Source organism: Halichoeres trimaculatus, unplaced genomic scaffold (assembly GCF_033239565.1).
Source record: "Halichoeres trimaculatus isolate MK-OKI-2021-1 unplaced genomic scaffold, fHalTri1.1 fHalTri1_scaffold_1, whole genome shotgun sequence".
In the NCBI taxonomy this organism is placed as follows: domain Eukaryota; kingdom Metazoa; phylum Chordata; class Actinopteri; order Labriformes; family Labridae; genus Halichoeres; species Halichoeres trimaculatus.
Window position 1 is genome coordinate 15,861,381 of NW_027437179.1, and position 15,902 is coordinate 15,877,282.

At 39.0% G+C, this 15,902-nt stretch overlaps 2 protein-coding genes across 2 annotated transcripts; both read right to left on the minus strand.

Annotated features, from left to right (window-relative positions):
- Positions 1-797: 797 nt before the first annotated feature.
- On the minus strand, positions 798-6,002 carry cxxc1b (CXXC finger protein 1b). Its single transcript, XM_074668852.1, has 14 exons — positions 5,805-6,002; positions 4,779-4,894; positions 4,579-4,679; positions 4,328-4,464; positions 4,087-4,242; positions 3,680-3,826; positions 3,418-3,525; positions 3,154-3,332; positions 2,688-2,895; positions 1,859-1,969; positions 1,702-1,751; positions 1,532-1,628; positions 1,256-1,408; positions 798-1,145 (listed from the first exon to the last, which is right to left on the minus strand). The coding sequence occupies exons 1-14, from the start codon at positions 5,805-5,807 to the stop codon at positions 999-1,001; spliced, it is 1,713 nt and encodes a 570-aa protein (XP_074524953.1). The 5' UTR covers positions 5,808-6,002; the 3' UTR covers positions 798-998.
- Positions 6,003-8,784: 2,782 nt separating this feature from the next.
- On the minus strand, positions 8,785-15,632 carry tfe3b (transcription factor binding to IGHM enhancer 3b). Its single transcript, XM_074675284.1, has 9 exons — positions 15,473-15,632; positions 14,056-14,281; positions 13,739-13,963; positions 13,137-13,232; positions 12,414-12,525; positions 12,242-12,298; positions 11,960-12,035; positions 11,667-11,814; positions 8,785-10,907 (listed from the first exon to the last, which is right to left on the minus strand). The coding sequence occupies exons 2-9, from the start codon at positions 14,245-14,247 to the stop codon at positions 10,446-10,448; spliced, it is 1,368 nt and encodes a 455-aa protein (XP_074531385.1). The 5' UTR covers positions 14,248-14,281; positions 15,473-15,632; the 3' UTR covers positions 8,785-10,445.
- Between the last annotated feature and the right edge of the window lie 270 nt (positions 15,633-15,902).

Here is a 15,902-nt window from a genome sequence, read left to right on the forward strand (position 1 = left end):
TTGCTCAACTACCAATCATGTAAAAGTTTTCCTTTATAAGAAATTCCTACTTCCATGCAGCTAAGGTGACAGCATAAATGGAGTTTAGTTAGACCATGCGAGACTGTCTATTAAATCAAACAGTTTTGGAGAGCGTGTGAATTGGAGCCTCATTGTTATTAAATAACAAGACTTACCAGTATAGAGACCCATCAGACTCATTTTTTATTTAGTTAAGGAATCGATTGTCAATGGGATGTATTGAAGTCTTCCGTAGTGCTGTGAGAAAATATCTTTTTTTTAATTGTGATGTGCTTTGTATGATGAACAAGGAATTAAGAAGGATCTATGAGGGAGCAGCAGGTGGCCGATGTTTGCCTGCAGCTGAATTATTTATTCATTTTTATTGTTTTGGAAGTAAGTGGTTTATGTTTTGGTTTGATTAATTATTTGTGAATGAGGGTCAGAAATCACAAGATCAGTCTTCTTTCTGCTCCTTTTCATTCAAAATGTGAGATTACATGTCTGTTATTCTTAAATTTGAAAACTTGAAAACCAAAGAAAAAAAATTCAGTCTTTGAAAAAAAAATAATAAAGATTTAAAGATTTGAAAACAGAAAAAAATATTTATTAGATATGTAGCCAATGTAATCCCTGAATGAGCCCAAATATAAAAAATCTGCCTAGATGTTGCACTACATGATACTTCAGGAGCTAATGTTTTTGTCCTATTTGACAAACCTTCAGAAAATGTTGAGGTCATGAACACACACATCTTGGAACATTTAAGATGTTTATTCAGCTCAATCATACCAAAAACACCAGTTTCAAAACAGCTGTTATCTACCAATCAGAAAAATATATATCTCAATCCATTACCATCTTAAAGTTAATATGCATAAAAAGGTTTTAAAATAATTATGTAGGTATAAATTCCATTTTTATTTCAACAGGTTTTATTGTCGTACATGTCCAAAGCTTTGTTATATACAAAGATTTTTAGATGCAGACAAGGTCCACTACCTATCTTTGTTGCACCTTAGATCAGTCGTCAGGGGATCGTGCTGAATAGTTTGATGCAGCATAAGAGCGAGCAGACCAGCTCTGTTTGTCATCGCAGTCCTGACATTGCGCTCCTGTTCAAAGAGCTCGTCCAACTTGTACCACTGTGGGAAAAGATTTAAAGGAATATCGTTAAAAGAAAGCATGTTCAACATCAGAAACTATGACAAAGATTTATCCTTAACCTACGCAACAGACATCAAGTGTGACTCACCACTCTGACCCTTTCCAGGTCAACCTCTGCTCTCCTCAACTTTTCCCAGTTGTAATGTTTGTTGCATTTCCTTTTGGAGACCCTGCAGTAATCTCCAGTCAACTCAAACACATTCTTCACTAGAGGGCATCCACACACCTCATCCACTGGGATCTAGGGACCAACCAAAGGAATATTTTAAAATCCTCTCCACAAATACTGCTTCAAGTGTTGTAGGTTCACTTTCTCAGTATATATGAGCAAGTTCCTTAAAACAACAGAGAACATCACACTGACCTTAGGATCTCTGGAATGCTCTGGACACAAAACCTGAAGCCTCTTACAATATGTTTTGCTTTGGGGATTGTACACGTCACAGAAGAGTCTGGTCGCTCTGTAGAAAAAGAGATAGTAAAGCAGTAGGACGAGTGATGATGTTTTAATCTGAAAGAATTTGTTTTTCTTACCCTTCTATTCTCGTAGGGTACATTGAACCAAATGACGTCTGACTCTCATACTGGAAGGGAATGATAAGGAAAAGAAAAACTATGTGCTGTCTGGTCTTTATTTGTGAATGCTTTCATCCGTTATTTGACACAGAAACCAATTTTAAAAAATACTTACCTTTGCATAACATCTCTCCATATGCCTCAGTGCCACTTTTGGATTGACTGGGTGGCTACAAGACACACAAAAGATCTGCAGGTCTGTGTCCTCACTATCACCTTCATTCACCTGTAAACACAAATAATGGGTTTGGGAGTTTATTAGTTATTAAAAGGTCATGTGTTCTGGTTTAGAAGCAACTGTAAAGAAATTGTCTCACAACTAAGACCTGGCACTGCCTTAAAGATAGGGTCTGCAGGAATTTTACTTGTTAGCAGCAACGGCAGCGCACACCCACTGCTTGCCTCTGACCGCAACAATGTGAACACATTCACTAGCCTAGCAACCACAGGCAGCATCGCGTTCCTTCATGGGAGAGACTTGAGAGTCAGGCCCGTGCACTTACTGACTTAGGGTACTTGAAATATACATGGGTGGGAGAAAGCCAACTCACGTCGTTCTTTGTCCTGTGTTGCTCTCCAAGTGTCCGGGCCAAGCTTCACCCTCATTTAGGAAAAAGCTGTGTCTGTTTTGTGTTTTGTTTCACTTTGGTTGTTTTTTCTTACTAAGTGCTACATCCACTATCATAGCCACTTGGGGAAGCTTTTTTCCACTTGCTAATCAATGTGCAAAGTCACTTGGGCGCGCTGTGATTGGCTAATGTAACCATGCCTACTTTCCGATACAACCAAAACATCAACATACAGTCTGGGGGAGGGTTCTAGGCAGATACAGACACTGACACATGTATACAGGCCCATAGGAGACAATTGATTAGGACTATTCCTGCAGACTCCACCTTTCATAAGACACAGGGACACAGACTAACGTGAAGAAAAACACTCACCTCCTCATCCTGCTGAACCGCCTGCTGCTTGGCTTTGGCAATGATGCCTTCAAGTTCATGAAAGCGCCGCTCCATGTCTGTGAGACGCATCCGAGCGTTTTGCTGGTCCTTACGGATGCGCTCAAGTTGCTTCTTACCATGCTCCTCAGCGATGCAAGGACTCTGCTGCCACTGCTGGATACGTTGAGGGAGTATCTCATAGATCCGGCTGTGCGTCAAAACACAAATTTTCATTTCTGAGTTTGAATCCAGTGTTGTCCAAATAAATACACCCACATGAGTAATAAAAAGCTCCTTTGTAACTGCATTTACTTCTCTGAGCACTAGGTGGGGCAGTAGTAACATCCTGTGATCTAAAACAGGAACCACTCAAGATTTTGATTTTATATTCAAAGCTTGTCCTGAATAAAGTATCTGCTCTGACAGAAACACACAAAAACGTGCATGTAAGGGTAAGGGCTCTTACTTGGCTGCTAACTTCATGCCACAATCCTCAGAGCAGTATTTGGAGTTGGGTCTTGCTGCCTCCACACAGTTTGGCCCCAGACACTGACGCTGACCTGTGCTATCCCGAAGATCTCCCTTCTCACTGTATCTGGTTCTGTCTTTGTGTTTCTGCTTCTGTTTGTGACGTCGTGCTTCTTTCTATGAAGTCCAGAAACAGGGTTTAGTAGACAGGATCTCATAGTGTTTCACTAATATGCACAATGTTTATACCGGCAGTACCTACTTTTTTGTCAAACTTCTTTTCTCGTCTTTTGACGTGCTTCACCTTCACAGCTTTTTTGCGCATGACAGGACTGAAAGGGGGCTCATCATCATCATCGCTACCCCATGTCTGGATGAGGGCCAAAAAAAGAAAAACAAGATGAACAATCGTTTTATGACAGGCCACCAAACTACTAATTCTAACGATTACTCTGCACCCAAAACAGTGTTCTGCTCTATATGGATGATGTTGCAACAGCAGTATGCCATCATATGTTTACTACCATGTCATTCGAGAGTCCTGCTGCCTTGTACTGCTGGTAGAGTTCTGCTTCGCTGTCATAGTCCTCAGAGTACCGTCTCCTCCTGTGGTAGGAATTGTCTCTCCTTTCTTGCAAAGAGAGTTCCTCATCCTTCACACGTAGCATTTTCTGTGCAACACAACAAACAGCACATTGCACATTGTCAAAGTAGCCAAAAAGGTGTGCAAAAATATGTCAGAGGTAAGTGAGAGCTAAATGCTTTGCAGAATAAAAAAAAAACATTTAACATTTAGGTTCCTTTTTTTTTTACAGTTTATGTTACAGAGCTGATACCTTGCAAACTTCTTAATTAACAACACCCCTTTTACAAAGAACAGTCTCATTTGATAAAATGTCCAGTAGTCTCTAAAAAAAAAGAACTAACTTACCCTGGCTCGAACCTCGCATTGTCTAAACCTGCACTTCTGTCTGATTTTGTTTGGGCCTCCAAACTTCTTCATGTCCTTGCAGAAGTCACACTGAGCACAGTCCTCGGTCCTTCTGCAGGGCTCACACTCTCCACACATACGGACTGAACGCTTCACCTTAGAAAATGAAAAACAGTTAGTCCAGTATTTACAATGCTATTAATCATGTGTACTCATGGTAACTTTGATCACTCCAGCTTACTTTCGATCCACGCCGCCTTTCACTCTTGTAGTCTGGAGTACTTGGAGTGCTGTAGGATTTTTCGGTTCTGTCAGGCTCAGTGTCTTTCTCTTTGCTTTTCTTGGATCGATACCGTATTTCCAGTGAGGAGTTCTCATCTGGTGACAGTTCGGAAAATACAAAAACACAGTTTTTTAAATAAGACATAATACATTCTGGATGAAGCATGACATTCTTAGGCTCTGTGGTTTTTAGAAAGCATATTTCATCACCTCTGCAGTTCATGCAGTACCATTCTCGGATTGCCTTTGCAGACTTCTCTGTGATGTTGATGCAGTGGCCATGGAACCACTCATTACAGTTATCGCAGCCACTGTCATCGAAAGAAGCATGTGATAATTATATGATTAGTTTAAAGTGAATTTGCATTGAAAGAGTAAATCTAATGGCTTCTTTTCTGTAAAGCACTTACATCATGAAGCAGTTGATGTCAGGTTTCCGGCAGATACAGTAAAGTGGTGCATTCTCTCCCTCCATACTACTAGTCTCTGGCCCTGGCACATGGTCAATATCTGACATTTCACTGTCCTGAAAAAAAGGTACAACATCCACCACAAGTTAATACCACAGTACAATGTTTTTATGAAATATTACCCCTTTCTTAGTGATTTGCACAATCTATTTATGTTTTTTGTTTCTTTAATCAATGTGGAACCTTCAAATGTTTTGCTAATATGATGTTGTCCCTTTCGTCTTCATCCAAACACAGTCCCTATTTCTTTTCTTTTCTTTCTTTTTTTTTTTTTTTTTTTACCCCTTTATGGTTTTCTCGTTGTGCCTTCTCCCATTCACACCACGACTGCGTTTCTATTTCTGCTCAATGTTTACCCTGTCGTCCCTCTGATTACCTGACAGGCTTTTTATCTGTCAAGCACTGAATGGACAGTTGTGTTAACGGCGCAATATAATAAAGACATTATTGTGATTTTTATTATTATAATTGACCGATTCTTTTAAAGCGCAGCTTCCAATTAAAGATCAATGATGGCTCGTTTTGGATTCTTCTAGAAGCACATTCTGATGTTATAAAGATACCTAATCTCGCAAATGAAAGTAGCTGATCCGCTTTTTTCCTAGACAAAACAAACCCTGCGTAGAAACTCTGCCTAACGTTCACACTAACCTACTTCCCGTGTTGTTGTGAGGTTCAGTTAGCGAGTACTTAGCTCACTTTGCTTTAGCCTCAGCTAAACTATCACTTGTCTTGGATCTCAAGAGTAAGACAACCTAGCTATGCCAAATTAAAAGAAAGTCCCAAAAACAGATAAATCTCCCACAACAGTTGCTGTGCGAGTTTGATTTTAACGACATTAGCTCGGAAAGCTGCGACATTCTCGAGTGTAAAGTTAACGTTCGACAGCTTGTGAAGCTGTCCAAACTGAATTCACGGTCTTTGTTTTTTATTCTTATAGAGAGGATTATCTTTTCGAATACTCACCATTTTGGGGACCGGTAATGTTTTCAATTTCTTAAAAAATAAACAGTAAAGACACAGAATAACAACGAAACACGCTGAGCTAACCCCGCTTTTTGTGACGCTAGTTTGATGTGTAGATGAAGCGAGCGGAACACGGGCGAACTTCGGCAATTTTCGTGTGTACTCGTTACCACTCGGTTAGAATATCATCGGTGATTGGACGACGTTCTTCTTCTCTGGTTTGACATGAATATCTCAGATTTAATGTAACCACCTGCTGGAAGTGATACAAACCGTTTTCGAATAGTGACTCTTCTGAAGCGGATATACGGCAATAAATTCCTAATGTTACGGAAATAAAACATTATGAAGAATAGAGATACTGCAATTCGCATTTTTTGCAGTCTTATGAGAGTCCTGATACTCATGTTAACGTGTTGCTGATAAGCCAAAAATTATGTACTGTCATTCTTGAATCCTAAAAGGGGCTATTTATAAAATCTATTGATGCCAGCCCTAATACGGACGCAGATAAAGTATTGGGTTTTTTTTTAAGTTACGCTTAAAACCATTGACTCACAAAAACTAACAACATATAGTACACTATGATCGTGGGAAACAACAACAACAACTTTAATAATAATAATAATAATAAAAATAATAATAATTATTATTATTATTATTATTATTATTATTATTATTATTATTATTATTATTATTATTATTATTATTATTATTATTATTATTGTTGTTGTTGTTATTATTATTATTATTATAAGGGGGTGAGGGTACCTGTGAGGGCTTTTTTTTAGCACAAAAGAGTGAATTAGAAAGTCCTTTACACTTCTGAAAACAACAATATTGCATAATTTTTGTTGTTGTTTTACACCATTTGAAATTTGAAAGATGGAACATGCTGTTTTTAGAATTATTATCACAATCAGAAGTATTTTATTAATCCCAGGGCTAATTTAGTCATAACAGTTACAAAATAGTAATATAGTAGTAATGATGATTACATAATAATCTTACTAAGAGATAAATCAATCATATAAGTTTATTGCCAACAATAAGCTACTGTTTGCTTTTTAAAGATCTGATTTATTTATTTATTTTTGAAGGGAAAGCTTTGCCTTTATCATGAAACCACTGTGAATTTAGTGTTACATCTACATACACACACACACACATATACACACCTCCACACATAGGAGAGGGCGCTGCCAAAGAGCCTCTTTAGTCTAACTTCACTCCTCCAGTGCTAACTGCTGACTGTCAGTGATGGATGCATCTCTTGCCGTTAATGGGATCTGGTCCATCTATAACAAAAATTTACATGAAAAGTAAGTAAAATCTTTTCTCTAGGAAAACTCATTTAATACAGAGTGAAACAAATTAAGAGGTGGTTATAATTTTAGGTTTTGTGATTTTCTTTAGACTAATCAAATATTTATTTACATATCTTAAAACAGTACATTTGTAATTGGATCAGTAGCTCTAAATGTACCTTTATGATACAGAAAAGTTTGTTAGATGAGGACTTAAAATTTCCATGAAAAGCAAATTAACGCCTTGTATTTTTATAGCTGTCAGGATATCTATGTTGCACCTTTCATCTATAATGTGAATGTTTCTCAAGTAGTGATTAATAATAGATTAAGCTCTTTGCCATTTCCAAACTGTCTACTCATCAGCCACAAAACCTTAGCCTCAGACTTGTGTTTAGGCTTGCGGTATCAACAGAGATGAAATATTTCCATTACTAGATAATCTCAGTTGAGAAGGAGTAAAAAGAATTTACATGCAATGACCTTATAGCGAATAAAAGTTACAGTGTTTCAGTGAGGGATATCTAACTTTATGATGCAAAGTAAAACATTTCTTTTAGTTTTCCCCTGTTTTACCTCACCTGATAGTCTTTTCTGACTCTTTTTAAGAGATTACTTCAAGTAATACCTAAAAGTGGATGTGACAATTGATGTCACGTCACAAGAAACAAAGAAAAAGAAAATGGATAGAGTTGATGACAAACCAAACATCCAAGATTCACTTGTTTCATCTGAAGACTCCATCACAGTTCCCACAGGTACGGTTACAGAAAATAAGGTTTATGGTGAGAAATAATAGTTTAGAAATTCTGGACCTGCTTCTGCTATTGTTTTACAGAATTGTTGACTCAGGTCACTAGTTTATCAGAGCAGACTCCCACTGAGGACACTTGTGTAACCTCAACTAACTTGGAGGATTCAACCCCAAATAGAGCAACAGGTAACTTTGAAAAGTTTTCTTTTGATAATTGTTCACTCTTAAAAACAGTTTTTGAAAAAAATAGATTTCTGTTTGTTGCTTTTAAATTTCAGGTACAGAAGTTTTTGCTGAAACTAGTGGAGTGACTGGAGCAATATCCATCAGACACTCTGTGGAGAAGGATCCACCAAATCCTCTTGAATATGTGCTGCCACCCTCTGTGGAGGTCGGGACAGTTGACAAAAGTCAGGAAAGCAGTAAAACTATAACCCTCCACACAGAGCCAGGCGGTGAGGGTAAGGACAAATAACTATTGTATGTTCTTTTTGAAATCCTATTTCTTTATTGTGCTGGTTTTCTCAACTTTAAACTTTATTCTGTGCCCTAAATTTTTGTCTTTCTCATTTTCTTGCCTTTCCTGAGATATTTGTGCTGCCATCCTTCTGGCCTGCCTCTTCGGTCACCCTCTGGACTGTTTACTGGCCACATTGAGAGGGTGTAATGAGTGTTTTTGGTCGTTGTGCTCATCCCTGTGCAACTGCGAGCCCTCCACCTTGCAGCCTCTCCTGGATGTCACTCAGCACTGTGACCTCTGTGGATGCCTGGGCATTTGCAAGCCTGAATGTCAAATCTGTGATATCTGCCTTCAGGCTACAGAGTGCCTGGACCTCGCTATGGAAATCTCTCAGATGCTATACCACTGATGCAGGCTGCCAACAAACAAGCACATTCACACAAAAGAATCATTGGAAATCATTTATTTGTTAAAATTGTCCAAAAGCCAACTTGGAGGGACAAGACATAAATGCTACCTGTTTATGGTTAACAGTCAAAGCTAGCACTCAAAACCTATGACAGGATAAGACATTTTTAATATTGTGTTTTACAAGGGAAAACATCAACAAGGGAGCAGTGTAATTGGCAGCTCTTTGCTGTAAAGTAAATAGAGTAAAACTGCTCTTAATTTTGATAATGTAGGGGAGTTTCGAGTTAAGAGATGGGAACACCTGTAGATCCTCTCTTTATCTATAGAAAAACACGGTTCTGGCTGCCTCAACTAATTTTGAGGTTTGTCACAGCTTAAAGAATAGTTCAAAGTTTAATTACTCTGAGGTCTTAAAGAAGAAAAAAAACAGTGCGTCAGTGTGAGATTAAAAACAACACATTCATTTACTGTACATAATGTTGGATGTAACATTTGATCAACTTAATGCCATTCTAAAACTGGTGGCCAATAAAAAGCATTGGAGGTTTAACACACAAAAGTTATACCTTATCACAACAGAGGTGAGGCTAGTGGTTGGTTGAAAAAAGGCTAAAGCTCTATGAATCATAAATTGAGCAATGATGGTTAATAGATTACTTTCAACAAAAAGAAGTAATCTTCTTGGTAGAACATGCCAACCGCAACATTACTCTGTGATCACCAAGAATAACAGAGACAAACATATTTTGACAACACAGATTTTAGTCTCGAAAACTACTTCACTATTTTGTAAATGTAAAAAAAATGTCATGAACTACAGTACTAATGAAAAAAATTGTTCTGCATCTCTCAAACAGTCCTGCACTTTCATCATACGAGTGTATATATTAAAAAAGTATATGCTGATTTGTAAATTGTAGCTACTCTGGAAGAAGACCTGCTTTGGCTAACTAGCTGCAGCAGCAAGTGATTTCCCGCTGCTTTTAAAGGTTATTATTACAAATACATGCAACCTGGGCATCCACTGTGTGAAATAGTAATACAAACAGACAAAAAGCTCTCATAAAATGCATAGACTGCCATAAAATAAGGTGCAATAAAATTGCTCAAAATAAAACATTCTTATATACAATATGCAGAAAATATTTCACAATGTGCCGATTCACTGTACAAAGATCCCTTCTGTCGCTGCTGGTGAACAACCCAACATGGATAAGCATGTGGACGCTGCTAATAAACCCTGATTCCAGTCAGTTAAAAAAAAAAAAGAAATAAAAAATATTTATATATATATAATGTGTATTGGCATCTCTTGATCATTTGTTTATTTTATGCCTATGTATGCTTCTACTGTGAGTTAAACCTTTGCAGCTTCCTTTTTCGACCAATAAATGCATAATAACTTCAAGCAAGCTTTATATCCCTCTTAGATCTCTGAAATAAATCTTAAAATCTATGTATGAATGCATTTCTTAATGCCATGCCCCTATTTTACAATATTCCATTTAACAAGATTGCATTTCTTAACCATATATAATCACTGGATCTTCTCCACACAGGGACTACTATGATTAGGTCTATATGGCAAAACAATTGTTAGTTATGATCTTATGAACTATGTTTGTTTTTCTAAGTATAATTCTACAGACCGACCTCATAATCCACATTCTCATCCCTATAGAAAGTCTCTCACAGCCACACATGGCTTATCACAAGTCCTCGTCCATTTCAAGGCTGCTCCTGCGACTGCTAGTTTTAGAGGCACCTGGTGACAAAGGAGAAAACAGTGGATCAGCCACCCTCTCAGGAGACAGGGTGCACCCGTCGTCCATAAGAATGTCTCCCAAGCCCACGTCAGGGTAAAGGGCTGAAGCGGAGGTGTCGTCAAGCTCAGCAAAGCTTAGGCTGCCCAGGTCCAGTGGGCTGCTGATGGTGACTCCTGCAGGAGAGTCCGAAGAGGGCGGGGACAAGAAGGAGGCTGGTAGAGGTTGTCCAATGGCTGCCGTTCTGATACCAAGGAAGCTCTGGGAGGAGGCTCCTCCTGAGCTTGGAGGCAGAGACTGGCTGCTTTGCTGAACCTGCTGATGGAGCAGGGGGGGATCGGAGCTCAGACCGGAGGAGACACTGTTGGGCATGGAGAGGCCATGGAGTCGTGCCTGCATTTCCAGCTCCTACACGCAGAGCAGTACAGTTAAAGTTAGATGAGGAAGAGTTATCATTACACTACAACAAGCAGATGTGTAATATCATTAAACTAAGCCTCTGTTTGAATTATCAACCACATGAAAAGAGTTAAAGATGCAAAAGAATTTTTTTTCTTAAAAAAAAAATCATGCATTTCTGTTTGCTTCTATTTTAGGCACATTTATTTCTTGAGGTTCATTACCAGATAGACAGACAGATATACGGGTAACTGTCTGTTCTACAGTAAAAATCAGAAATTTGCCTTTGACACGGCTCAAAGTACAAATTAAAACACACATAAAAAAAACATTCACACACAACAGATATCAATTCAGAATCACATGGTGTTTCACTAAATGCCATGTTCCAGAGTTAGTTACGTAATATCATTAAAAGCTAGATACATTAGCTAGCTAGATACCTTATGTATCTCTGCATCTTTTTATATGTGACTGCCTACTTTTATGTCTGTTTTGTTTGTTTGTTTGTTTGTTTTTTTATATATGGACCTGTGTCTGCAATAAAGATTTATTATTAGCTTCAAAACATGTCAGTATACACACAGACAGGTTTTTTGCATGCTCATTTAGGGTATAAACACCAAAAAAATAACAAATTCTGACAGTAAGTGTATGCTTTCTGCCATTGGTTAGAACTGCTCAGATTAAAAAACCTGCTCACTTCAATACTCTTCCTACTTAAAGTTGTGTATTTGCCAGCCTCTTAGATTACAGACACACACTAACCTGGATGCGTAACAGGAGACCGTGGTTCGCCTGCTCCAGCTTTTTCTGCCGCATCTCGACGTCTTTGGCTCTCTGCTGCTCTTTCTGTAGCTTCCTGATATAATCCACGGAAGCTTTTAAAATGGTGCCTTTATTCCAGCGCATCTCACTGTCATCATTATGCAACAAGTGATTTTGTAGAGGCGGAAAGAAGAGGGACAAGGAGACAAAAAAAAATCTGTAGAACATTTTCTAATACATCCAGTACTGAGCAATGGCACAGTAAGCACTCTGAAAAATTGCAATGCACTTACGGGTCACTTGATTTGGGTATCAGAGTACCGAGCTCCTTTATTCGGTCGTTAATGTTGAATCTTCGCCTCCTCTCGACTGTGGACAAGCATAAACCAAATGTGAGACGAAGCAAACGCTCTAAAGTATTTTGTAAAGTCAGCAATCACTGTGAGTAATTACATAGAATGGATGTGAAGACCAAAAGGTTTTTATCACAATCAGGTTATTCAAAAAAAACTGACACTCAAGCAGATGAGAAAATATAAATAATTAAATGCAGCTTAAATGGCAGCGTAGCTTACTGAGATTGTGGTTGTCTTTCTTCTGCCTTTCTTTCATAATTGCTTTGGCATCTGCATCTGGAAGAGAGATTCAAAGAGTTTCATACTTTAAAACATATCAAACGTTGAAAAACAGCTCTTGTTGGAAAAGATGCAAAGCATTTGAAGAAGAAGTTAGAATAATTTAACTAACCAGTAATTTCCCTTTTAATTTTGGGGAGATCAGCAGGGCAGGAGTTGCTGACAGTGAGGGTAGGTGCTGCCATTCCAGGGCTGTGGTATACATCCAATAAATTTCCTGGGAGCTACAGAGAAAGTACAAACAAAGCAAATCCATTATATGAAAACATTAAAGTCTTTCCCCTCCTTTACAGTAAAAAACAAACACTTCTTTAAGCTTAGTCAAAGCTGAAATTTGTGACCCTGTCAAAATTCTGCCATAAATTCTTCTAAGTACATATCATATGATTCCAAAGCTCAAAATACAGCATTTACCTCGCAGTACTTTTTTTTCTTTTCCTCCAACAGCATCACCATAATCCTCATTTTTTGATACCCAGCAAATTTGTGGCTTGCTCTCTCTCAAGCTGACGGATACTTTGTTCACCAGCAGCGATAATATGCTTTTATATGAGTGCTTTCTGCTTTGTTTCGCTTCTCCCGGTCTTGTATCTTCAGACAGTTTTGCCCCGCCCTGGCAGCACTTTTGTGACAAATAGTAACCAAGTGCCAAAACTGTCAATTTACCACTATGTCTTCAGAATTCCTCACATGTAGGAGACCGTCCATTCACATAAAAAAGGCTAAAAATATTTTGGGTAAGAGCTTTCTGAAATCAATTTTTCAATCCTGACTGTCTACAGAGGAAAGAAATACTTAAAATCAAGCACACATGGTTAAAAGTTGATTTTCATACCGTGCTAGGCAACTGAAGACCTGAGTCAATCAAGGTAATGATGTCATCATTAAAACTGGATTCAAGACTTATGATGTCATCAATCACATCATCGATCTGGATAAAACAGAGAACACCAGAGTTACTCGGTTTGTTAAAAAATTGGGGTTAAGCATTTTAAAGTAATAAGCGTGTATGAAATGTTTTCTATCAAAAAAATCTGTTAAGTTCACCCACTCCAAGACTAAATGTCAACACAAAACCCCCACTAAGAGTCCAACAGAGATTTGATTTCAAAGAGAGAAAGAAGTGTGCAGGAGAAGTGCTGGTATGGTTGAACTGGGGGTGCAGTATTTAGCATCTTATTGTGACAACAGGCCGACAAGGGTATGATAACAAAAGCATGCATCATCACAGTGGGCTCCCTGGGTACATCATTGCTTAGCAAACAAAAAGTAATTACACCAGAAGTGAGCAGGAGGTTAGACATTTAACTTCTCCAAAAGTAGTGGAAGTTTGTGGAAGAGTGACTGTTCGCAGGGTTGTGTAACCTGCTGTACCAGCAAATCAAAACCACACACAAGAAGCTAGAGCAGTCATTTCAAAGCAAAAATGCGTCATACTTCCTCCTTGTTGGATCCGATGTTAAGAAGAGCCATGGGACTGTTCGGGGCACTGCTGGCGGTTGGAGCAACTTCTGGGGCAGAACTGGACTGTGGCACAGGGGACGCACCCATGGTTTGTGTAACTGCCATGTTGCCCAGTGTGGTTGAGAGGTACTGCTTCACCTGTTGCCTCTGTGCTTGTTGAATGTGGTACTTGGTGGGGTTTTCCAAGTGGGTCTGCACCTGATCAGCACAGGAGTTGTTGAGGGCAACATTTAAACCTCATTCCTTAAAAATAAGTTACCCCCCAAACAAAGCAAACATGATGCTCTTACCTTCAGCACCTCCACAGGCACCTGTGCTGGAGGGGGGCGGGCAGCGTTTGGGGGCAGTGTGACGGAGATGGCTGGAGTGGAATCAGAGGCCCTGAGCTGAGAGGCAGAGGCCTGCTGCTGGGCCTCACGTCTCTCCTGCTCCTGGGCCTGCTCTCGCATCAGCTGCTGACGCAGTAACACGCGCGACGACATGGCTGAAGAGATGTATCAAGATCTAGAAATGGAGCTAGAAAATGAAATCATAGATCAGAGGAGCTCTTTGAAAAGGCAGTACCAAGAGATCAGAGTGTCATACACAACTCATGACTCATCATTATCATTACTAGCAAAATAGTTAGATTTTGGAGACTTTACATTCTTTACAATCAGAGCCATTGGACTCAAAAACTGATCTACAAATATATACTTTATCTATCTAACATCTAACAAATCAAAAGTAAGCTAAAGAAATATATTTTTCCCATCAGATTGTGTGTATCTGAGCTTTCAGAGAGTGTCTATCTGTGTGGGTGTCATTCATCTCAATCAAATGAGGATGAATGATCGTTTTTCTTTTATGGTTTACAAGTTATTCTCTCTGTACAAGGTAGTCCATGTCATTAACTTAAGAGTCTACAGTCTAATTTTACTGAATTGTACTGCCACCCAGTACAAGAGACCTGTGCCCATTACTCTCCATCCACTCTTATTAGGTAATTACCCAGGCACACTATCCACCGTGGTAGTAGTTGTCAGAGTTCTTTCTCAGTCATGCAAATATTAGTTTCTGTTTCCAAAACCCGTAACTTCCAAAGCATTGCAACGTGTACTGATTCTGACGATACGTCCACACGCCAAAGCCTCACAATTTCACAAACTCTCACCGTGTCGTCAAAGGTGAGGCTGGCTGTCACCTTTGCCCTCATCAGATGTAGGGGTAATTTTAAGCGGACAGTGCCAATGCTTCTGGGTAATGTTTCCTCGGGATAGCATGAGCTACATACAGCAGAAAGGCTGCATGAGAGGAGGTTATATGAGCCACTTAACGCTTTATCAACTGTTTAGCTGGCTTACTTGTAGCTGTTTTCGTAATCTCTATTTTTAGCCCTGGGTAGTCCACCGTCCTGACAGCTCAGCGCTGCTAACGGGCCCTCATCAACGCCGAGCTCAATGTGGATAATTACACCTACAGCTATAGTGTTTACATGTACGTTAAAAGCGGTTTCAGCTACATAAAGGTCGTTCAATTATGAGACATTGGCTATGTTCACTATAAGCAGCAATGTTTCAGCAGTAAAGATAATGATCATGAGAAAGTAAAAATAGGAAGTTGAAGTAAGCTAGTTAGCGAGGTAGTGCGAACACCCTTCACTCCTCGTCCAATCACTAACACTACGATAAGACTGGTGAGTAATTTCATAACAAGATCAGAACGTACTGTGACAGAAGCCTTGTTTATGTATTCAAAGCCATACACCCCTGAAGTCCTCCGTTTTCATGCCCATTTTTGAGTTGAAGCTCCTCGACAGTTGCTAACTTAGCCACAGGACCAGTGTTGTTTATCTTGGGCCGACGGGCTGAGGTCATCCTCCGCGTTACCCGGAACCTGTCAACAGCCGAGGCGCAGAGTTTCAAAACGGCGAGCAAAATGGACATTTGACTGGGCTACAAACACTTTAGATAACAGCATTTAGATATGAAATATAATATTAATGTTTAACGAAACCCCTGTTGTAAGCTTAGCTAACTTCAAATAGGTCTTTAGAATATACCAGGAAGTTGGAGATTAAAGCGATAATAAATAAATTAATTAATTAATTTAAATAAATAAATGAATAAATAAGACCAGCACTTTCAGCAAAGTTTTG